The 23,817-nt window shown below is 42.4% G+C and overlaps 1 protein-coding gene across 1 annotated transcript in view; it reads right to left on the bottom strand.

Moving 5' to 3' along the window:
- Positions 1-23,817, bottom strand: part of Dock1 (dedicator of cytokinesis 1) — a 499,905-nt gene that overhangs the window by 355,858 nt on the left and 120,230 nt on the right. Inside the window, exons 22-23 of the mRNA XM_032892397.1 lie at positions 21,569-21,703; positions 7,007-7,115 (exon numbers count right to left, since the gene is read on the bottom strand). Coding sequence (XP_032748288.1) covers positions 7,007-7,115; positions 21,569-21,703 — 244 coding nt within the window. The remainder of the gene's footprint in view (positions 1-7,006; positions 7,116-21,568; positions 21,704-23,817) is intronic.

Below are 23,817 nucleotides of genomic sequence, written 5' to 3' on the forward strand. Positions count from 1 at the left end.
CCAGACTCCAACTCAAATGCTTGCTCTAAGACAAAGAGGGCCATGGTGATCAGCACAGAAATCAGTCACAAGCTATAGAAAAAGACGACTCTCTCCCACTCGCTACTCATGAAACCGCTCACTGTAGGGTTAAGATTCTAAAAGCAAAGCTCTTACATTCAACAATAGGAAAATTAATTTGATGAGAAATCACTGGATTGAGCAAATGAAGGCATGTCCGCTCAGGCACATGCCCCAAAACTGGCACACGGTGATTACAGCTATAATTATGGCTATGCTCACCAGGAAAGGTGACTAGGTTTTAACAACAAAGGAAGAAAACACAAATGATACTGTCCTTGTAACAATTCTCTCACTCAGGCTAGAAGGAGAACCGTGCAAAGGCAGGCATGCTTAAAAAGAGTGGGCAGGCATGATCTTGGTGTTACTACTGCACATCTGCAAAGCTGGCTGCTGCTGCAGTCTTCTGCATGCAGCAGAGACAGGGCAAAGGAAAAAGTGCACCTTGCCAGGGGTCTCCAAAATAATGTTGCTTACACTTCTGGTCCTATAGAGACATCAAGAAACCTTGTAGTGAATCAACTAAGCAGGAAGCCCTGGCCTGAAGTTTCATTGTTTCTGGACTTTGGAAACCCCTGAAGAAGTGCAGAACGAAGACTAGAGTAATGCACTTGGGAGCATTCTAAACTAAGGACTCCTTGTCTTAAAGACATAACATACCGTCTCCATTGCCACCGTCTCCTGTTGATTCTTAACTAGCACACACTACAACTTTACTGGCAAGCACATACAAGGGGGCCTTGTCAAATCAAAGCTGAGAAGTTGAAGGTAGGCAGCACAGGTGAAGCCAACAGGAAGGCTGCACCAGCTCAGATCCTACTAGAGCACACAGCCACTGGAATGCAAAATCAGCTTGGCTTCTTCCAACTTAAAGAGCAGGCAAGGTCCAGAAACATCAGGGTCACCTGAAAGCTGGGCCAGAACCTCCTCTCACTTAGAACTGGAATCTGGCTCACAAGGTCTTTAATCAACTGAGTCCATACCAATCTGAGAAGGAACTGGCCCACAGATAATGTGTCAGGCTAACTGCAGATATATAGCCCAGTGTCTTGGGTACAACTCGTAATCATGTAAAATGATTTGATCAAAGGTTACGTGCATGTCCAAAGTACTTGTGAGTATGATCTGACAGGATCTTTCTCAGATAAAGCTAAGTTGACATGGAGTCAGGCTTCAGTAGTGTGGGTACAGCTTCCACACGACTAAAGAGGAGAAAGGTCACAAGATGTAGACACATAGGCAGAAACCCCAGGAAAAGATACAGACTAGAACCAGATGGAGGTGTCTATGGGCTGGGGGTGGCTGAGGACTACCAGATTCTGTCCCAGACTACGCAGAAGGAATCAGCCTACTGGTGCCAGGATGCCAGGTTTCCTATCCACAGGCCTATGAGAGAATGAATCTATGCTGTTTCAAGCCACTACATATGAAGAAGTTTCTTTGTACAATCCCAGAAAATTAATACAACCTCTATGTTAACTAGGTCTTTCGCCTTCTGGACTCTGGCATCTTGTCAGCGGTACTCTCTAGAAGGCCTGGCCTGTGGCAGATTCTCAACCAAGTGTAGCCATTCCTGTCACGGCTGACTGGTCTTGGGCTGTAGCTTCAGCTGTTCCTATATTCTCATTCCATAAGTCTTTTCCTTATGCGGTGACATGACCTGGAAAGTCTTCATGTGGAACATCACATCCTGCGCCTGAGAAATGCGAGAAACCAGCAAGTACGGCACACACCAGGGCCACAGCCATGGCCACCTGCACTGCCCACAGCCTGTGCTGCCCACTGCCACACGGACAACTACTACTAACCCCTAAGCAAAGGGAGTGAAAGAAAGACGATACCGTTTGCTTTGGGCAAAAATTTCAGACTCAAAGTGTGACTTTCTTAGGCTGTCTCCTGGTCTACAAAGGTCCAGGCCCTCACGGGCTACTATCCTTACCACCGCAATCTTCCTCTTCTCCAACACAGCCAATAACCAGAGAATAAAATAAGTCCTGAGAAACTGAGAAGCTTCCTCCTTCCTCCATGCCTCTGAGAATTAAGTAGACGCATAGACAGGACTGGATGCACAGGAAACCGAGCCACACTATCTTATTTCACAGCACTAGGCATCGAAAGCACAGATGCCGCATGTGACTTGAAAGTGCAAAGGGCACTCAGAACCATGAGAGGTTCAGAAACTGAAGCCCTCAGGGCAGACCAGATGGAACAAGGATTCTGCCAGGACTAGAAACGGCCAGCCATGAAAAGTTCATAAAGAGCTGCTTATGAAAGTAAAAGGGGGAAACCACCTCTGTGTTTTGAAAGAGGAAGCGGATTGAATAAGCATCGGATAACAGCGTGCTGGTGAAACACTTGGTGGGTCAGGTTAGACTACAGTGGGTCTTGATTTCCTAACACTGCAACCCATTAATATGGTTCCCCACTTTGTGGTGACCCCCAACCATAAAATTATTTTCATTGCTATGTCATAATTTTAATTTTGCTACTGTTGTAAATTGTAATGTAAATATATATGTTTTTCATGGTCTTAGAGAACCCTTGACCTTTCTAATGCTGTGATCCATTAATACAGTTCCTCATGTTGTGGTGATCCCCAACCATAAAATTATTTTTGTTGCTATGTTGTAATTGTAATTTTGCTACTTTGTAAATTTGTGTGTGTGTGTGTGTGTGTGTGTGTGTGTGTGTGTGTGTGTGTGTGTGTGTTTCTCTTGGTCTCAGGGAACCCCTGTGAAAAGGTCATTCGCCCTCCAAGGGGGTTGTGACCCATAAGGGGAACATCCCTGGGATAGAGAGATGGTTCAGCCACTAAGGGTACATACTGAATTCACAGAGGATTCAAGATGAGTTCCCAACATTCAAATCAGGTAGTTCACACAACTGCCTATAACTCTAGCTCCCAGAGGATCCTACTCTTCAGCCCTCTCCACAAGTACATATATATATACAAGAGAAAGCGGGGGTGGGGGGGTATTAATGGTTCTATCACAAATCCACATGCCAAAGATATAAAAGTTGTAATATTCTATGTGTAATATATATGTTACATGCTACTAGCCCTGCCTCTTTAAGTCTACATTGATGTGTTTAACCAAGCACTGACTAAAAATGATTGTGAGGAAATGTGTCTGAACCAAAAATATACAGACTTTTTTTCTCATCATTTCCTAATCAGGACCACTATTTACATGGTGTTTATACTGAATTACATATCAGAAGCTATACGGACAAGACTTGATGGATTTAGGTAGTAAGCTGAGCACTTGCCAAAAAAATCTTTCTCCTCCCTCCTCCTCCTCCTCCTCCTCCTCCTCCTCCTCCTTCTCCTCCTCTTCCTCCTTCTCCTCCTCCTCCTCCTCCTTCTCCTCCTCCTCCTCCTCCTTCTCCTCCTCCTTCTTCTTCTTCTTAAAAAATTAAGCTAATAATAAAAAGTAATAGACTAAGGAGAGTGAACAAAGGTTGCTTGCAAATGCTAGCTCATGTTTGCAAGGGATTTGAGCATCTCAGGTCTTGGTCTATCTTGGTTGAGACCTAGAAGCAGTGCCCCATGTGCACTGAGGGAGGACACTATGTAAACACATGACTCATCGTATCTGTGTTCATGTGGGAGCACTCTGAAGTAGAGGAACACCACAGCGGAAGCTCAGAGACCTGAGGTGATGAGCAACTCTTCTGTCTTCTGAACTTGAATCCAGGTAGGCAGACGAAAGGGCCTTGGGGCAGGGTGTGAATGGGCACTGCCGTCAGCAGACACGGAGCACCATGTCGGTCACAGTTCCACAAAGCCTGAGTTCTCATTAGTGCAAACTGCCATATCTGACTCTTAGTCATCATCGCCCCTCACACACTCAAATTGTTTGTCTGGGGAAAATAAATGGGTAAACTTTGAGATTTGCGAGATGAAGAGCAGACTGGAGATGGCAGCTTACCCATGCTGAAGAATTTGACGTAAGACATAAGGCAAAGAAGAAAGAGTATTATTTTTAGGCGCATTAAAATCCTGCCTCTTGGAGGGCAAAACCCACCCATCAGCTCAGACACAAGTGATTACACAATGACAACATGCCAGCACAGCTCGTTTCAGGAAGGCCAGGTGGAAATCGCACCGGGAGAGGGTGAGCAAAGGGACAGACTGGAGGACTTCTACCTAGGGGCAGTCCCTGGGAGAGGACAAACCCTCACAAGTCTGTGTATCACCCTCAGTTCAGGAGGCTCGGATTCAATTAGTCTTGACTCTAGTCCCAGACACAGGCCCAAGTGGCAGGGGCCTGCGGCTCCGCAAGACGGTGGAGAAAGCGCAGAGAACTACGATAATATATTCGTTCAGTGCTGCACAGGAAAGATGGGAAAGAGCGACAAAGAACAGTAAGAAGTGCTGCTTGCAAATGTGGGCTGAGATCCATTAGCCCTTGCTGAAAACACAGTGCTTCGCAGCAAGCAATTTTACCACTGAACAACATTAGTCTAGAATACACTAAAAGAGAGTAGAAACCGCCTGAGTGCATCGTGTGGAACGGGGCTGACATTTTTCACGAGCCATTTTCAGCTTCATCTATACAGCAGAGACACTACAAGTGAATGCACACAGAGAGATAAACAAACATGCATGGCAATCTGCACAGTCATACAGCACAGACATGCATGCTTACTCACAGGCACTCACACATGGACCCACAATGCTTCTACCCTACCCAGACGCACAGAGCTACACATACATCGGTCTATTACATATAGACACATACGCACACTTGCAGGCACATGCACCATGAGAATGTGCACATGAATTGCATCCCGGCACCAGCAAGCTAAAGCACATAGAGTGGCAGCCCCTTGGGAAACATTATTTAATCCTAGAAAAATGCCCCGGTAAAGAAAAACCTGATGCTGCCCAGTTCTATTTCCATTCCAATATTGGCAAAACAGGAAGAGTAAAAATAATATGTGAGCCAAGACCCAAGTCCAGGGACCCTTAATTCAGCAACACAAACCAGCAAATGTGATGAGATCATACAATACCAAATTAACAGTAAGGGAAGAAGAAACTCGTCTTCCAACTTGCAGACGGAAGGCCTGCAGCAAGCACGAATGTCACCGAATTTATCCGTGTATCTTACAATAAAACACCCACCGCAGGAAAAGCTTCCTGGGCTCCACTGACAAATGGCTTGACAACCAGGGAGGCAGGCAGACACCAGTCAAGCCCAATCAAACTTAATAATATAAGAATATATTTAGCTATCTAAAATTACTTCTGGTCTCAAACTTCCTGGGACTGCTTTTTCTCTATTCTCGCACAGCGTGCGTCTGTTTCCCTCAAATGCCACTCCATTCCTCAGTACAACCTACCGGTGAAAGCTAATTTTAACCCTGGGACGTTAAGGCAGCCTTAGGCAATATCGCACAGTCAAAACAACTAAGCTAAAACTTTTAATAGATGCAGGACATGGCTTGTTTCATAGATCACCAATTTGGTGGAAATTCGAGTCAAAAGTGGACTGAGAGATCACAAGACTTGGCCACGAATCATATTGGAGGCAGAGGGGAGGTCACAGCCTTACTCTTGGTCAGCTGAGAGAGTCACCTTGAACAGTGGGACAAGGAACCATGCCCTTGTGAGCACCCACATCCTCATTCTAGATAGCACGGCAAAGCTATGCAGCTGGGAGATGACATGTCCAAAACATTTTTAACACAATAATAACAAGGAACTCATTTGAAATTATCCACTTAAAAAAAAAAAAAAAAAGAACAGAAAAGATGCAGCTTCTGTGTTGACTGTGAAGCTACAAGGACTCACGTACAAGATTTGTTTTTGTTCCTAGCTGAATTTTAGCAGGCAGCGAACTCCAAATTGTACAGTTTGCTTGGTCATAAATCAGCCCATAAAAGTCCACATAACTGAGATGCCCAAGGGTTCGGGAGCCTGGGACTATTTCTCACAGCCTCTCCACGCCCTGTCTCTGGGACAACTCCACTAAAAGTCCTAGAGAAGTCCCCAGCCTTCTTCCCAAGGACAGCAAAACAAAAGGTGATCATAAATGGCTGAAGAGGATTTGGGGAGATGGTTCAGCCACTAAAGTGCTTGCCTTGCGAGCATGAAGAACTGAATTCAATCCTGCAAAACTCATTTTATAAAACAAAGCAAAGCAGAGGGCTAGCACAATGGCTCGACCATTAGAAGTGTTTGCATGCATGGCATAAGGAAAGTTTGTGCAAGCATACATATACACACCAAGCACAGTGGTGCACACTTATTCTCTCAAAGATGAGCAGGCACAGAGAGATCGATCCCTGGAGCTAGCTGGTCAGTCCAGCTAGCCTAATTTTTAAGTTCCAGGTTCAGCTGTAGACCCTGTCTCAAAAACCAACAGTGGGTTGGATGTGATTCAATGCCTTTAATCCCAGCACTTAGGAGGAGTAGGCAGGTAGGTCTCTGAGGCCAAGGACAGCCTGGTCTACAGAGTGAGCTCCAGGCCAGCCTGTTCGAATGACAAAAAAGCTCAAACTCTAGTGTCAATAAATGTGCGTGCACACAAACACATACACACACACACACACACACACACACACACATCTATACACATACAAACACACAAAAGAAATGACTTAAGAGAAGAGGAAGAACAACGAAGTCAGTCACTCAATCTCCCTCCACAGCCTGAAATCTTACTAATGCTCCATCTATCTCAGCCACCCCACAGAGTTTCAGACACAGGATGTCCTGAAGCTATGCATTAAACTGACTTTAATAAATTCCCTTTATTCATATAAAGTATATTCAAAACTTCTCTGTGACAGAGCAAAGACATAAGCAATAGTTGAGTCACCGAGAGAGGGGAGAGGTGAGGACCCACTGCACATAAACCAAGCTGACACTCACGACTAAAGGTCTCTTGATCCAGGAGGGAGCTGCCTGAGCTTGGATGAGCATGGTAGCACCTACCTTCACTCTGACTGTGAGCTCCGACATGCTGCTCATCATGTCGTTGATGGACCGGAACAGTTGCAACAAGGACTCCACGAAGTCGGCCTCCCCCTTGTTTTCATACAGCCTGCAAGAAACACACAACATGGTGGGGACCTGAGAAGAAGACCCCTGATGTGCACTCTGCATCCACGGTACCTGAGGGAGTTGATGGAGGACCTGTTGGGAGTATGAGGTACCATCTCCAGCATCCATCAAAAGGCGGATGTGATTTGACACAACTACAGAGACATGCATCAGAGTGGACTTAGTCACAACACATAATGCTGGTGACTTTACACAGTTCATAAACCTATCTAGCAGGAGACAGACAAAGGGAAGTCTGGAAAGAAGGAGACAGAAGGAAGAAAGAAAGGGCATGATGGACTGATTCAGCATTTATTCAACCCCCAAAGAAACCGTAATTCTCACTTGACATGCTTTGAGCCAGTTTTCAATTATCCGTCATCTATTTGATTTTGTGGTGCTGTGGCTGGAGCCATGGCCTCATGTGTTCCGGGTAAGTTCCCTGTTGTAGAGCCTTCTGCCAGGATTTTTAATTCTTAATGTTATGTAACTAACATAAGGAGAGTTAATTGTCTAAATGTGACCAACCATTATAACAATTTGAAAAACGACATTCTATTGGTAAGTTCACAATTATGTTGAGAAACGGCACTACCCCAGTGTGATCATTTAAGAAGCAATGGGGACCGGAAAACTGTCAAGAGCCTTAGCTGTGCCTTCAATGGACAATAGGGATATTGTACACTGGCTGTACGGATGCTGATATATGCTGCTCATCATAAATAAGTCCCATCTATAAATTATTTATTAGCAGTTACTGCAAGTTGCATTTACATTTTAAAATGTAGCAACTCAGATGTTTTATTAATGTAAACTAGTTTCCTGCCTAATTAAAAATATACCCCACCTGAAACTTGTATACAATGGAAAATTTCATAAACTCGGTGATAATTAATTACCCCAGAGGTAATCTTACATTTAAATGAGTTCCATTCTAAAGCAAGGAATTCTGTATAAAGTGGGAAATTGCAACCCAGTGCACCTGTTTTGTAAATAAGGGCTTCCAAATAGAGGTTTGCTTAAATGATGTACTGAACAATTAAAATTATAGAGTCATGAACTTCTGCTCGCAGGTGGTAGGGGAACAATGGCGGGCATGGCTGCAAATACCTGGGAGGTGTTGCAGAACTAACATAAGGAGTCTTAATTATCTAAACATAACGGGATCTTATAACCATTTGGAAATGACATTATCATGGTAAATTCAAAATTATTTTCAGTCATGGCACTATACCACTGCGTTCATTTTAAGAGTCCATGGAAATGAGGAAATTATCAAGAGCTTCAGCTGGGCTCTAAATGGACAATAAGGATCTTGTATGCTGCTTCCACGATGCTGACCTATGCTGCTTATTATAAATAAGTTAAAATTGTCTGTCACCCCAGGACATTTGTCAGCCCCTGCTGCCAATGGCAGATGAAACTAAAACACAAATGAAAACGTCTAGAAAGCCAAGTGGAACTGGGCACCTGTCTCCAAAAGAAATGACTTGGGTTTCAAAACTCAAGGAAAGGGGTCTCCACTAGCACAGCAGATGAAAGGCAGACAAAACAAACCAAAATGAACCACAGCAGATTCTGGGTGAGCACTGGAGAACCTTGGAAAATGAGCTGCTGACTGCAACTCACCAGACTACAAGGCACCCAGCCCACCATAAGCTCTCAAAACCTGAGGTGCTCAGACTGACCAGGAATACAAAATAAGCTCTGGTTAGTTTTCAAAGTCGACCTAGGATCATCTGGAAAGAACACTTTAATGAGAAATTATGTATGCCAGGTTAGCCTGTGGGCATGTCTATGGAGGACTCTCTGGATTGCTAGTTGATATGGGAAAACCTAGCCCACTGTGGGTGGCATCAGCCCCTAGGCAGACACGCCTGAACAGTATTAGGGAAGACAAAGCTAGCTGACAGCAGGCAGGGTAAACTTATTATCTCTTTGCTCCTGAATATGGCTGTGCCTGCCTTGACTCCCGAGAAATGGAGACTGTGATCTAGAATTAAAAGACAACATTTTTCTCCCCAAAGTTGCCTTTTGTTGAGGTATATTAGAGGGACCACGGGGGCTGGGGAGATGACTCAGTGGTCAAGAGCACTACAAAGTCTTGCAGAGGATCCTAGTTTGGTTCCCAGTCCCAACTACATAGCTGCACACAACAGGCTCCAGGAGATCCAATGCTCTCTCTCGCCTACTGTGAGTACCGCACGCATGTATCTACACACATACAAGCATGCACAAAAATAAAAAGAAAATGCATATCTTTTTAAATAGAGGAAATAAAAAGATGGAATGGCAGAAAATTAAAAGTGGAAAATTTTGAAAGTCAAGCTGGAGGATTACAGTATACAAATGAATCTTTCAAATGCAAGTTCTCAAATTTAAAAATGCAATAACTAACACTGAGAAGTCACCGCACGGGCCAGCTAGAAAGCAGGCATGGCAATATCCAACAGAGCAAAACGGAAGACAATCTGGAGAAAAGCCACTACAAACATAAACAGAGGCAAATACAGAGACCAGGGTGGAAGATGGACGCAGAGACGAGAGCTGGGGTGAATAGAAAGGGGGAGCTCTGAAGGAAGGAGGTCAGGACAGAGGAGATCAAAGTCTTCAACCCCAAACATGCAGTGCAAAGTAAATGCAAAGGAAAGTCGTCCTGTGCGGCCACGATAGAACTGCAAATCAGCACAGAGACCTTAAACCTGGAGGGCAGCCAGGGGGAGACACACATTGCTCATCTTTAAGAATCTAACTGTGGGTCTGAAGGCAGACTTCTCACCAGAGATGATGGAAACCAGAAGAAAATAGAAGAACAGCTGGAGGAGGAAAACTGCCAATCGGGAGGGCCGTGTCAAATGAAAGTATCTTTCAAACACAGACATGAAATAAATCATTTTCATATACACAAAGCCTGTAGCTGATTTCTTCTAAAAGAAATTCCACGGTGAACTCTTTTGACAGAAGGAAAACGACCCCTGAGGGAAACCTGAAGTTTAAAGAGAGATGAAAAGCAAGTCTGTGCCGAGAGCACAACCAATGAATACCGATTATACAAAACAGCAATGTGTGGCAGAGCTCAAAATACGTGGAGACTTAAAGTGCGTGGCGACATTAGTGCCAAGGACAAAAAGAATGGCGTCCCCATCCTCTGCTGGGCTGGATGTAGCTGGCATTTTCAAGGGAGCAGTAATGGTAATTTAAATTATTCTTTGAGTTTAGCAGGCATGTTTCCATCTGGGATAATTATCAAAAAAGGAGTAGAAGATGTTCAACATGTTAAGAGAGCAGAAAATAAGACGGGAGCGAGGAAACATTATGTGGTATTGAATAAGGCAAGGAGGGGAAGGGAAGAAACAGGGAACATGAAGCTTAAAAGGAGGAAAAAAGCATAGGAAAAACAATAAAAACCAAACACATGAAAAAATGTAAAAAGTTGTTATAATCAATATGGATTCATTTTGTGCTAAGCCACTAAAACGATAAGTAAATAGGGCTTCAGAGGCGCTCAGTGGTTAAGAGAAAATTGCTCTTGCAGAGGACCTACCTGAATTCTAATCCCAACACCCTGGCCAGGTAACTCACAACTGCCAATTTCCAACCCCAGGGGATCTATTGCCCTTCTCTGTCATCCATCAACCCTGAGCTGCATGCACACACCCCCATACAGACACACAACTATATACAGGATGCTTACAGTTGTTAAAATAAATAAGGCCTGGGAGCTCTAAGGAGGAGATCCTATGTATATGTGTCCAATAGCATCACCAGAAAGCACACACCCACACAACAGTTACACCACCACCACCATATGGGTCCCCTGCCCAGCATCTGCCCCCTCAACCTGGGACTGATGCCAATCCTGCCATGAATCATCATGTCCAACAACTACAGTTCAAGTATCTAACGTCATCCCATGCTTTGTTCTGGAAAATCCCTCCCTTGCCTCAAACTCTGAATGTACCTCCAGTCAGCTGTGGCATGCATGTTCCCAGCGCACTGTTCAGCAGTTACCATGAAACTGCTGTTCCCAATAAAGACACATTGGGGAATCTTTGTCAAACAGTAGACTGGGGAGATATAAACAGAAATAGAGAAATGATATCTAGAGAAGGAGAGATAGAATTACCACAGACAGACAGAGAGACAGACAGAATCACAATAATTCACTAATTTGAATGAGAATGTTGCTCATGGGCTTTGATGACTGAATGCTTGGTCCCCAGCTGGTGGTGCTCTTTGGGTAGGTTTAGAAGGTGTGACCAAGAATAGGAAGCATGTCACTGGGGATGAGCTTTGAGATTTCAAGGGGATGAGCCATTCCTAGTTCTCTCACTCTGCCTCCTGCTAACAGTGAGAGATGTAATCTGTCAGATTCTTCTTGGCCGCTATGCCTGCTGTCTGCTGCCTCTGCTCCACAGTATGGAATCTGACATTCTGGAGCCTCAAGTCCAAACGAACCCTTTCTTCTGGTAATGCTGTTCTTTCACAAGAACAAAAAAATAACTAATACAGATAGACAGATACAGGCAGACAAGACAGACAGAAGGAAGAGACATCCATGCACAAGAAATAGATAATTCATAACAGACGGATATGGAGATTACTTGACTGATGAGACCAGATAGAAATATATACATAGAGGTGATAGGTGGATAGAGAACTATAAATAATAGGCCTAGATAGGCATACAGAAAAGATATATAGGACAGAACGAATGTATAGATAGTATTCTAGCTTTTTCCCATTGCTGTAAGAAAACACTGACCAAAAGCAACTTAGGGAAAAGGGGGTTTATTCAGGTCACAATCAAGCCCAGGCAAGAAGTCATGCACAGAAGAAATCTACTTACTGGCTCGCTCCCTGGCATATGCTTAGCTACCTTTATTTATACAGCCCAGAACCACCTGTTGAGGGTGGGGGAAAGGAGTTTACTGCCACAATGGCATGGATATCCTAGATCATTGGCTCTCCATCTTCCCAAAGCAGTGATCCATTAACACAGTTCCTCATGCTGCAGTGACCTCCAACCATAAAATTACTCTCACCACTACTTTATAACTGTAATCTTGCTACTGTTATGAATCAGAATGTAAATATCAGCAATGCAGATGGTCTTAGGTAGGCCCTGTTAAAGGGTTGTTCTGCAACCAACAAAGGTTGTGATGCACAGATTGAGAGCCACTGTCCTAGACCAAGTGACAGGGAAACATCTTAGAGACATGGCCACAGGACCATCTGATGGAAGCACTTCTTTAATTGAGGTTCCTTGTCAGGTCACTCTAGATGTCAAATTGTGTGAAGTTGATAATAAAAATTAACCTGGATTGATGGATGGATGGATGGATGGATGGATGGATGGATGGATGGATAGAAGGATGGAGACAGGTAGAGAGAACAGATGTTGGACAGTAGATCATACATACATACATACATACATACATACATACATACATACACACACACACACATGGATAGATGTCAGATGTTTTTTTCTCATGTAAATTGATGCATGTGGTGGCCACAATGAGGCCTGGAATACAATCCCTTTGAAGCAAACAATCAACTCTAGCAGACCCTATAAGGAGTCAGTGGTATTCTCTATTTCTACAACATAGCATTTTCTGACTCATGAGTCTTTTCTCAAATCAAGATTCCCACTTTTTGGTAAAGGCACCCTATTGACTTTATATTATTTCAGGGTACTGGAAGGATCCCTTCACTAAGCAAGGCAGAACTCCAGGAACCAATCAACCATCGTTGAGGTGAAACTTATATGAAGACTCTTCTGTCAGGTGCTGCCAGTTTGGGTGGGGATGACTCCATAAAGCTAACTGTTTTTCCTTGAGTGCCAGCCACAGTTCAGGGAAGAATTTACTTAACCAGGGTGGGCAGATCCTGCAATCAAAGGGCATAACTTCTGCAACAGCTCCTGCAGCAATAATATCTACCATACTTTAAAAATACTGGAACTTGTGGTCACATCTATGTTTTTTAGGGAGAAAGGGGGGATAAATCTCTCTTGGTTCTATGCATCTAAAAATATTTTTGATTGCATGCCAGATATAACATTCTAGTGTCAAAGCTGTCGTGATTTTTCTTAATCCGCAAATGTATAATAATAATAATAATAATAATAATGTTAATTTTTTGCTCTAATTCTTATGTTTTTATTTCTATCTTCAATCCATCTTTTTTCTCACACTAAAATTATCTATTTATTAAAGGGAGTTTGGAAATTTATTTCACCCAGTTCTAGTCAAAATGAAAACATCCAAGCATTCACTCCTATGTTCATTTAGATGAAGGAAAAAAAAAGAAAACAATAAAAGGAAAGAGGCTTATTTGAAAACTACAGTCTGTGTGAACTGCTGAAACGGAATACTTTTTTCACAGGCTTCATAAGACTACAAAAAAAAAAATCTTAAAGTTCAATAAGTAGGTGACCTTAACTGGTTCCATTCTGCCATAAATATAATTTTCACTCAACTATCTTTTTTATAAACTAATAAGCTTACATTCCTGTATTACTGTCTTAGGAATTTTTTGACAAAATCAAAACAGAGATACCTGCTGGTATGAGCATACTAACTTGGCCTGGATTCCATGGCTTGGCCCAGTTGTAATGATCTTGGCTAGATATCAAAATCAAACCTTAACTTTGACCTGAAAATAAATATGTAAATAAAAACATAATGTAATACCTATTGCTTCCTGTACGTTAAATTCAGCTACCTACCTTTTCCGGTTTGTCTTTGACAAGGAAATAACTGGAAATAAAGACTGTATATAAATGTGTGTGTAGCATCCCTAATTTCTTCAATATACAATCAAAGAATAAATTAGATGAGTGTTAAATGGTATGTTTGAAAATAAATTAGCTACACAAACGAAAGTCTAAGTGGTATTAAATATACAAAAGAACTGCATGATTCCAATGTCAATTAAAATAATAAAATGAGTTAAATGTAGAATTAAGATTTTCGTGGCTTTTTCAAATCTGTATAACACAGTATACAAACTCGGTCTATATTAAAATATATATTTTCATACATTGTCAGTATTTGGAAAAAATTCGAGATGGATTTCCTCTCTGGTCTGGACTACAAAAATGATTACTTAAGAGTTTCAAGTTCTAGCTGAGGGGGTGATTCTATAGGGAAAGAAGAAAATGGGAAAACAAAGCATGTTTTGATAAGGAAAGTGTGTAACACATGAAATTCATCCTTTCCTTTTGAAGAAGAGTCATTGCCTAAATGCAGCGAGTCTTAGAGCTTTATTTTAAAGTGTGTATTTAAGGAAGAAAGCAAAACCAAACTGGAACTAAGAGACAGGAAGGGAAGGGACAGACAGAATTACGATGAAAAAGAGACATTTTTGATAAAGAAGGCCAAGAAAAAGAATTTTTTTCAGATATTACAAAATGAAGGTTTTGTCCAGTAGTAGAATGACAGGCATTGTTCCAAAGTAAAGAAGAAGAGAAGGAGAAGGAAGACGAAGAAGAGGAGGAGGAGGGAGGAGGATAGGAAAAGAAGAGGGGGAAGAGAAGGAAGAGGGATAAGAAAGAAAGGGACCAGGGTAACCTTAAGCATATTGCAGGCTGTGAGCAGGAGGTTTGGGAAAGATACATCGTACAAGAGGAAGCCCGTGTGTGGTCGTTTTTAAAAAGCATTTACAGTATTCTCTAAACCCTAACCTACACACTGAGGTGAAGCCAGAGTCCCAGTCTTTTTTTACTCAAAAAAAACAAAGTTTTAAATGTATATCTGTTCTTAGTAAAACTTAAAAAAAAACTAGCTTAGGATATGAATAATTATATATTTTCTCAAGATAATTTTTCTGCCACCTGCATTAGTTTTTTTTTAATCATTAAGTTTAACCAAAACTTAATGATTGTTTTCTTGATGGCATCTGTTTATATGTTTAGTTTTTTAAAGTTATCTTTTCCCTGCATATATGTATGAGAACCATGTATGTGCAGTGTTAATAGAGGCCAGAAGAAGCCATTGGATCCCCCTGAATTAGACTTGAAGATAGTTGTGAGCTGCAGTCTGGGGGATGGGAACTGAACTTAGGTCCTTAGCAAGAAGAGCAAGTGTTGTCAGCCTCTGAGCCAACTCTACAGCTGGATACATGTTTGTTTTGAAGTCCTTTAAGAACTATGTTGAAAGTGATTGTAGTCTGACCTATAAAATATGAATTACTTTTATAACAGTGTTTGATTATTGATGGAATGTATTAAGGATTACAAAAATTTTAGAACTCTAATGATCCGTGCCCTTTCCAAATTCTATATGCAAATGGAATTTACTTCTTTGTTCAAAATTTTCTTTCCAAACTTCCCATGCCTTATATTTACTGCATCTGTCTGTCTTGCTTATTTGTTGGAAGCTCACTGCTTGAAAAGTTAACCATTTCCAAAGAACAGAACAGAGGAAAGGAAGTTATCCACAGGCTCCAGCAGAGCTCTCCAGAGGCCTGGTCCTTCTAAGCTTCCTCATGGCTCCCTGTGACAGGAAGGTGATGACACTCATTCCCAGGCACCAATCACTTCTGCCCCTGACATGGGACCAAACGAGCAACCAGGAGAGCAGTGTATCTGCAGCAATTTACAATCAAACTCTAACTACAGGGCTGCTGCTAAATAAGTATTGAGAAGTATAATCTTTATTTCAAAGAAGAATGCAAAAGTTGTCAAAACTAAAATGTGGTTTCTGTGCAGACCCTATTCCCCGAATGTACCTAAAGCTGGAAGCTGTGAAGGGAATGTCCTCACCATGAATGTCCCACAGAAGCTGAAACAAGAGGGCCTGCATAGGCCAGATGTGCATGGATGGGTACCTAGCTTTATATTTTCAGAAACATATACCCAGCAACCTTGGACTAAGATCAGTCTTGTCTATTTACTACAGCCAAAGATTATTATTCAAAAGTATCTGGTGTAATCTCCCTCTCTTGGTCCTTACAAACATCCCCTTGCCTCGTCCTCTTTAAAGATGTTCACAGTTTAACATGACTTGTGTTCTAATTTCAATCCTCTGCCATTCTCACAATGCTATGGACAAAGAAATATCATTTGCTTTAAAAATTCTCCTGGTTTTTTTTTTATATATATATTTTAGGTTGAGAAATGAAATCTAAAACCTCACATTATATTTAAACAAATGGTATTTCCAATTTAAAGAACTGTGATATTGGAAAATAAAAATAAACACATTTTAAAAGACATACCTTAAGCTGGGCACAGAGACTCATGCCTGTAATCCTAGTTCTCAGAAGGATGAGGAAAGGGGATCACGCTGAGTTCAAGACCAACCTAAACCACATTATGAATTCTAAGACAAGCCTGGGCAAGCTGGCACAGGAATCTTCAATATAAACCAGCCAAGAGTTGGAAAATAAAAGAGTAAAGAATGAAACATTCACACTAACCAAGACATTAGGGAAAACTCTCAAGTCGAGGAAGGACTAAATCTACATAACGGACAACAGTTATAAACCTGTAGGCTAACAACAACTCTTTCAAACCTGTAAAGCATAATGAATGAGCCTCTAATTAATTTGAAATCCTACAAAGAACCTCTCAAGGATGACATTTTAATAATGAGCCGCTCTCTTGCCAAACGGAGTGCTTAGCACTGTACAGTGACCCCTTTGAAACATCTCTCTGCAATGAAAGATCATCAGGGAAGTCTCTAGAACTTCCCATCCTAGTTTTATCCAATACACCAGGAAGAGTCACTCATTTGACCTACTTTAAAGTATAGGAAGGGACGGGTAGAAGGAGCCCAGAAACTTATCAATAAATAAATTGATGCGTGAGTGCTCCTCATTCCTTGCTCTTCTTTCAATGAGAATTCATCAACAACATATGATGGCAGGCTCTTTGTGTATGATCTACATTCTAGTTTGTGACCCAGGAGCATAAAGATAGATCAGCATAACTTAGTCATGATCAATAACTAATTATTCACAAAGCTAACACCAGATGACAAGCAGAAACTATAGCACACTAAAGGGAGTCACAGCCCAAGCAATGGCTAGACGGAGGCCAGCCTTCAGCAGGTCTGCTGCAGAATGTGTCTGCTTTGGGCTTTCTATTTAATGTGGTCCACCCACAAAGAAGACAGAAAAACAACAGCAGAGGAGCCTCTGGCTGCCTGGAGCCTTTCACTGGGTTCACCATGAACCAAATTTGCTTGGGCCAGAGCTGCTATTCTCATTCCAAGACAAAAAAGAGCTTCCTAAGTAGAACAAAGAGTACGGAATGGGACTGTACCACAGAAAGGCAGGCACGGAACATGCTAAGCGTCAGTATCCCTATCTCCCAAGTTTCATCTCTTTGTTCTTCGGGAGAATAATTACTTGCAATTATCCCCGAATTTAACACAGCAACTATATTATACTTGAAAACACAGCAGATCATTTTGAAAGAAGAAAAAAGAATAGACCTCAAAAGTTTGTTCCAACTGAAAAAAATAAAAAGTAAAATAAAATAAAATAAAATAAAAGAGGCAGTTGTCAATCCCAGGTATGAGCAAAACTGCTCCTCTCCCAAGTCAATGAACACACTGTAGGTAAAAAAATGGGAATTCTACTTTGCTCCTCTCCCCACCTTCGAAACTATCCTTCCCGCCTGAGACCTGCTTAGAGAGCCTCTGATGCTCAAATATTCCAGACCTCTGACAGGAAGACCAGACTGTTACTGCCTCTTCAAGTAACCCATTCAAAACAGGAATGGACCAAGACTCCAATCAAGCCCTTGAAGTCAAAGGTAAATGTCACAGGAAGACAAGACATAAGTCATCATGGGCAGGGAAATGAAGCTTCTGGCCGAAGCAGCTCTGGCTGGAAGGGCATGAGTGTTCTCTGCCCCTGGAATCACAAGATACTAAAACACATCACAGTTTTCAGACCCCAGTATAATGAAGAGGTATTTCTCGTTTCTATACAATATGGCTACAAGTGCACTTTACATTCTGAAAGACACATATGTTCTTTCATCCCTTAAAGATCCTGGTAGGGAGCTAAAACCCACAAATACAGAAGGGTTTGACAAGGACATGAAAACTGTGACACAGACAGGACTTAAGTTATAACATATTTGTGGAAAGAGAATAGAACAAAAGAGAGAGGGAGGGAGAATAGGAAAAAGACAACGGAAAGCAAGACAACAAGTCATTGTGATCCCCACGTGCCAGTAAAAAAGACCATGACTCTAGACAAGGCCCTTGGGGAGTGCAGGACTCTAATGCGTCTTAGAGATAGCTGACCCTGGATTTGTCTTCTGCACAATCTTGGCTCTTAGAAAGCGCATGCTATTCTAGCAAAGAAAGTTAGTTAATTTGAGATAAGACTGTTCTTTCTTGAGACCTCCCTCGGAGAGATGCAGCCTAGGAAAGAGGGCATTGCTGAGCCCCTAAATGGGGTACATCCTGTGTCCTACTCAGGTTAGGTTTTAATTGGAGCATATAATTCAAAAGAACATGGCAACAAATTACTGGGACTATGCTATAGTACTATGGACAGAGAGACAACAAGTGAGGGATTCAAGGAAAGTTCAGGCCCTGGCACCATAGATATACAACATAGTGGAGTCATGGAAGAGTCAGAGTCCTAGAGCAGAGGGCAGTATTTTCTGATAGCTTTTGAAGATGGAAGGAGTTCACAGGAGGCAGAAGGCAGACTCTCTGATTCCCAGAGGGGGAAGAAGAGGATAAAGAGGTACCCCTTTGGTGTAGACTCACTTCCCATGTGAGATCTCCATGTAGGTCTCATGAGAGTGACCCAGTAGGATATGAGTTAGTTCCTGTGAGAAGAGACCTGAGCAGAAGTTGAGCCTACATGAAGGTCATTTAGAACCTGAGATGGGGTAGGGAATCTACTCAAGCATTTGAAGCACCAGATACTCTGGGTTGAAAATATGAGGGTGAGATGGGAGCCTCTCTGTCCAACATAAACTTAATGTAGCAACTTAGATTTTGTTGAAGGTACCATACTCTGCATCAACTTGGCGCTCATCTATCTCCCTGAAAGCTAGGGCTGGCATGCGACAACAATCTGTCAATGAGATGAGAGCCTCACACAGCCTTCAGAAAGCTCAGAGTCTCTGTCTAAGAGAACCTGGTACAGCTGCACTAGAACCTGACATCACTGCTCAAAATATAGGTATCCTGCTTGGAAAGGCAGAACCACCCTTTAGGTCATGAGAAAATGAAAAGAATCTCTAAAGATAACAGGATAGAAAGATCCTGGATGCTGAGAACATGAAGGCAACATGGAACAAGGGAATGAAAGCCAAAGTCTTCTTGCTAGAAGTTGAATACATGGTGGGTGGGTAAAGTGAGCCGTACCTGGTAAAGCACCTAAGTAGATTTTTAATGTTGACAAGAAACCAAACATATTCCCTAAACACCATAAGACTGATGAAACTAAGCAAACCTGAGATACCATGGTTCTAAGACCTTATGCCTGTAACTCTAAGTTACAGCGAGAAGCTAAAGTGAGAGGCAGAGAATTTCCTACTGGTCTATTCGGCTGACCTCAATGGACTGAAGGACCATAGTCATTTCTAACATAGCAGTGTTGTACAAAAGAGTGAACATTTGCTATGACAACCCAACTACACAAGCCGCCATTCTTGTGGATTTCTGAGGAATGAGAAAATCCTTACTGTAGCTAAGGGAGACACTCATCAAATCCCTGACTCAGCAGCACATGGATCACACGTGGGACAAGATTAAAAATTTCTAGGTAAACCATGATAAAAGCCACATCACCTGAGTATTATGGGTTTTCTTTCTAGTTCATCTTTCTACCCAACTGTAATGAGAGAATTTAAAGAAGTGAGAAAAATAGGGGCTGGCAAGATGGCTCAGTTGAGAAGAGCGCCTGTTGCAAATGTTGACGACCAGAGTTTGATCCCCAGAAACCACGTGATGGAAGGAGAGAACCAACTCTTGACATGTGAGGCATGACATCTGCAGAGAGGGGAGGGCAGTAGTGGGGGAAAATTAATTAAAATGAAGATTCCAGGGGCCACAGAGTTCACTGACACGTAATTAGCGTGACTGAAAGAAAACCAGACAATATACAGCAGAATATAGGCAAGTTTACTTGTTCTCATTCTTACCTAATAGCGAGAAAATCACCGCCAGTTTAAGTACCCTACAAAGACAGAATCCATGCACATGAAGTGCCATGCCAATTCCCAACAAGGGATAAGAAAAAGCATGCCTTTGAGATGCCAATCAAGGGCAAAGCCTCATGCCTCCAATGTTGTCTTCTTCCTGTGACCTCTGGCTTAACCATTAGGAGCCCTAGAGTGAAGAGAGTCCACTCAACCCCACACACAGGGAGGGCTGTCCAGTTCGTGTTATACCACTTGTGACCACTACTGGTCTCCATAATCAGTAGCATCCTGCTGCAGCATTCCTCCTGCTTTCGTCCCCTCTCCTCTTGGCATTTTTGAACATATCCACTACAAGCAGGTGAAGATGAAGCTTAGAGAAAATGGGTGTAGATAGGGCTCCAATGAACTTTATGCTAGGTTTTCCAGGATAACATGCTGTGTGCCCTGTTCTCTGCAAAGGCAGCGAGCGTGCTTAGTAATTGATGGACTCACCAAGCCCATCTCTATGTGTAGAGACCTACCAGAAGAACATCAATCAATCTTGAACAGCTACCATGGGCACACAACATTCGCTGCAAGTCATGAAAACAAAAAAATGGCACCCTCCAAAAATAAACAGAGCCTGCTCCACAGCTAAACTACCCACCTGCTCATCTCTCCTGGTAGTGTGAGATGCTGGGGAGACCGCAAAGTGACTTTGTGGAATCACCACAGGCATGGGGGTTGTAAGTATCGATGGATAAAAGACCAGCATTCGAGTCATAGACATCCCAACTTGCTTACAATAACAAAATTAACTCAAAAGGTGGTCAGCTGCCATGAACCACTCACGAGGCAGGGTGCCCAAGGGCGCTCTAGTGTCTGGAGAAACACAGCATTCTGCTGAAAGGAGGAAAGTGGCCAGGGCCCTGCAGTGCTCCCACGTGAGGCAGTACAACTTGATTTTGGCTTTTCCTCCTCATTGCTTGTTTCGTTTCCGCTCACCCTTGTGGGGCTGTTTGCTCTATGAAGATATACTGAAAAGTACTGCCAAGCCCTTGGTGGATGCCCAGCGCTGCGTGAGAAGCATTGCAAACGCTTTCAGCAGACAACGTTTGGCTCCCAGGCACACTTCTGAGCCTGTGGGAGAGCCTAACCTCTGCAGGGACGGCTGCGGAAACTGTCAGGGTCAGCATGGGCAAATGCACATCTGCCCTTTATCTAGGAGTGTCTGGTCGTGACAGAAGGCAAGGAGAAGGAAAAGGAACCAAGGACAGAAAGGAAGAGGGAAGAAAGGGAGGAAAAAGGCAAGTGAAGACTTCATAGGGCCTTCACCGAACACTTACTGGTTGAACAGTACCCGTGAGCGCACTATGAACTTGAAGATGTACTCCAAGGCTTTTATGGCTTTGTACAGCTGCTCGTTGATTCCCGGTTTTTCAGCGCTGGCCACATAAGTCCTTAACACCTTGGTCAGTTTCCTGGTCCCAAGGGAAACACATGTCAATCAAGGGTTCAGAAATCCCAACTGTACACTTAACTGAGAGTGAAATTTACGTTACTTTTATTCTGGTTTCCACATATGAAAATATGCATATTCATAAAGGTTTTCTAATCAGGCAAAGCACCTGATAAAATACCTTCCTGGCAATGTAGGAATTCTGCAGGGGTGGGATAAAAGAGTCCCTCACTCAGAACCATCAGCCACCTGTTCAGGTTAGCTAATTTGCTGCAACAAAAGGCCTTACACTGGGAAATTTTTAGATGGCAATGCAAATAAACAGTGCTAAATTTTAAATGAATTTCCTAAGGATCTCTATTAAGAGGGTAAAAAAATAAATAAATAAAAATATTAACATTTTTAGAACAGATATTTCAATGGCATTCACCCCAAAATATTCAATTTTTAAAACATAAATAATAACTGTATTTCTCATGTTCATATTTATAAACTGGGATCATAAAACAAATCACTAACACGAAAACAGTTTACAGAAATCACAGCACATACAAATTCATCAGAATTATTTTTCAAATTCCCCATCCCATGGCAGACATAACTATAGAAAGTAAATACGAACAAACTGTCCACTGCGACTCTGTAATTCATAGCTTCTTAGGTTGTGGAGGTTGGGGGGGGATGGGAAGGTGTTTTTGTTTTTTAAAACAGAGTCTCTTGATGTAGTTCGGGCTCCCCTGGGACTTCTTATTATTCACTGGTTCTCAACCTGTGGATTGAGACCCATTAAGGGGTCATTTCTCAGATGTCCTGCACATCAGATATTTACATTACAATTCATAACAGTAACAGAATTGCAGTTGTGAAGTAGCAACAAGATAGTTTGATGATTGGGGATCACCACAGCATGAAGAACTGTATTACAAGGTCACAGTGTTAGGAAGGTTGAGAACCACTGAAAGAGCAGACAGGCTTCTGCCTCGAGAGAACTAAGATTAAAGACTTGTGCCACCACACCCAGCCATAGACACCTTCTTACAAAATTCTTGGCACAGGGCAAAGCCTCAGATTTTCCTACGTTGCTTCATGACACATAACCAGAGAGTCTAAACGGTAACAGATTCATTCAGACCTTCAGGCTATGTGAGAAGGTTGACGTAAAACAAACAAACAAAATTTGAGAAATGCAATTTTTAAAATGTGATCAACTTCATTAATAAACAAATACATGTAAATTAAAATAAGACAGAGATGAGAAAGCAGCTCAGTAGGAAGAAGCCTGCAGCAGGAGGCAGGCCCTGCATCCAATCTTTACCACACAGAGTAAAAGTAAATAATACAATGTACAAACAAATAACAAGGGAAATGTTTGCCTAGTAAAGGCAGGAGGAAGGGAAACATGGGAACGATACTCTTTCAATCAGGGTATTTTCTCACACCAGTTAAAAGCAAAAATACCCCAATCTGTTGACATCAGGAACTCCAGTTTATGGAATCGCAACAGAAGCAATTACAGGTGTGTTCACTAACATCACCCTCAGCATCGTCTATTTAAGCAATACAATGCCCATCCCCTGAGTGTAAGTAATTTAATCGTGAAAGAGAGAGGAGAACACTGCTCAGCTATTAAGTAGGCAAAGGGAAAGGCTAGACAGGAGGATCCATCACCACCAACAGGGATTGTTGGGGTTGTTGGTTTGGTTGAGTTTGGTTCGCTTGGATTTGGTTCGTTGGTGAGACAGTCTCATGTAACCCAGGCTGACAGTCACTATGAAGCTGAGGGTGACCTTGGACCTCTGATCCTCTGGCCTTCACCTCAAGAGTGCTGGGCTCACAGATGTTTGCTATCAGGCCTTGCTTTGTGTGCGGGGAATCAACCCCAGGGCTTCTGTGTCCCTCTACTTATGAAGCTACATCCATGGCCACACCTTCCCACTCTACGTAAAAGGGTGTTTGTAAATTGTTCATAGAATACAAAGTAATAAAATAATTTCATAAACTACATGCTTGTCTCTCTGAGCAGGCAAATTTAGCCTGAGCATTTATCCAAGAGAAATGAATGCTGTGTCTATAAAAGATGAGAAATCTCAGCCTTATGCAGAATCCCAGGAAGGTAACAGCCCTCCAGCCCATCTA

Source organism: Rattus rattus, chromosome 2 (genome assembly GCF_011064425.1).
Source record: "Rattus rattus isolate New Zealand chromosome 2, Rrattus_CSIRO_v1, whole genome shotgun sequence".
NCBI classification, from domain to species: Eukaryota; Metazoa; Chordata; class Mammalia; order Rodentia; family Muridae; genus Rattus; species Rattus rattus.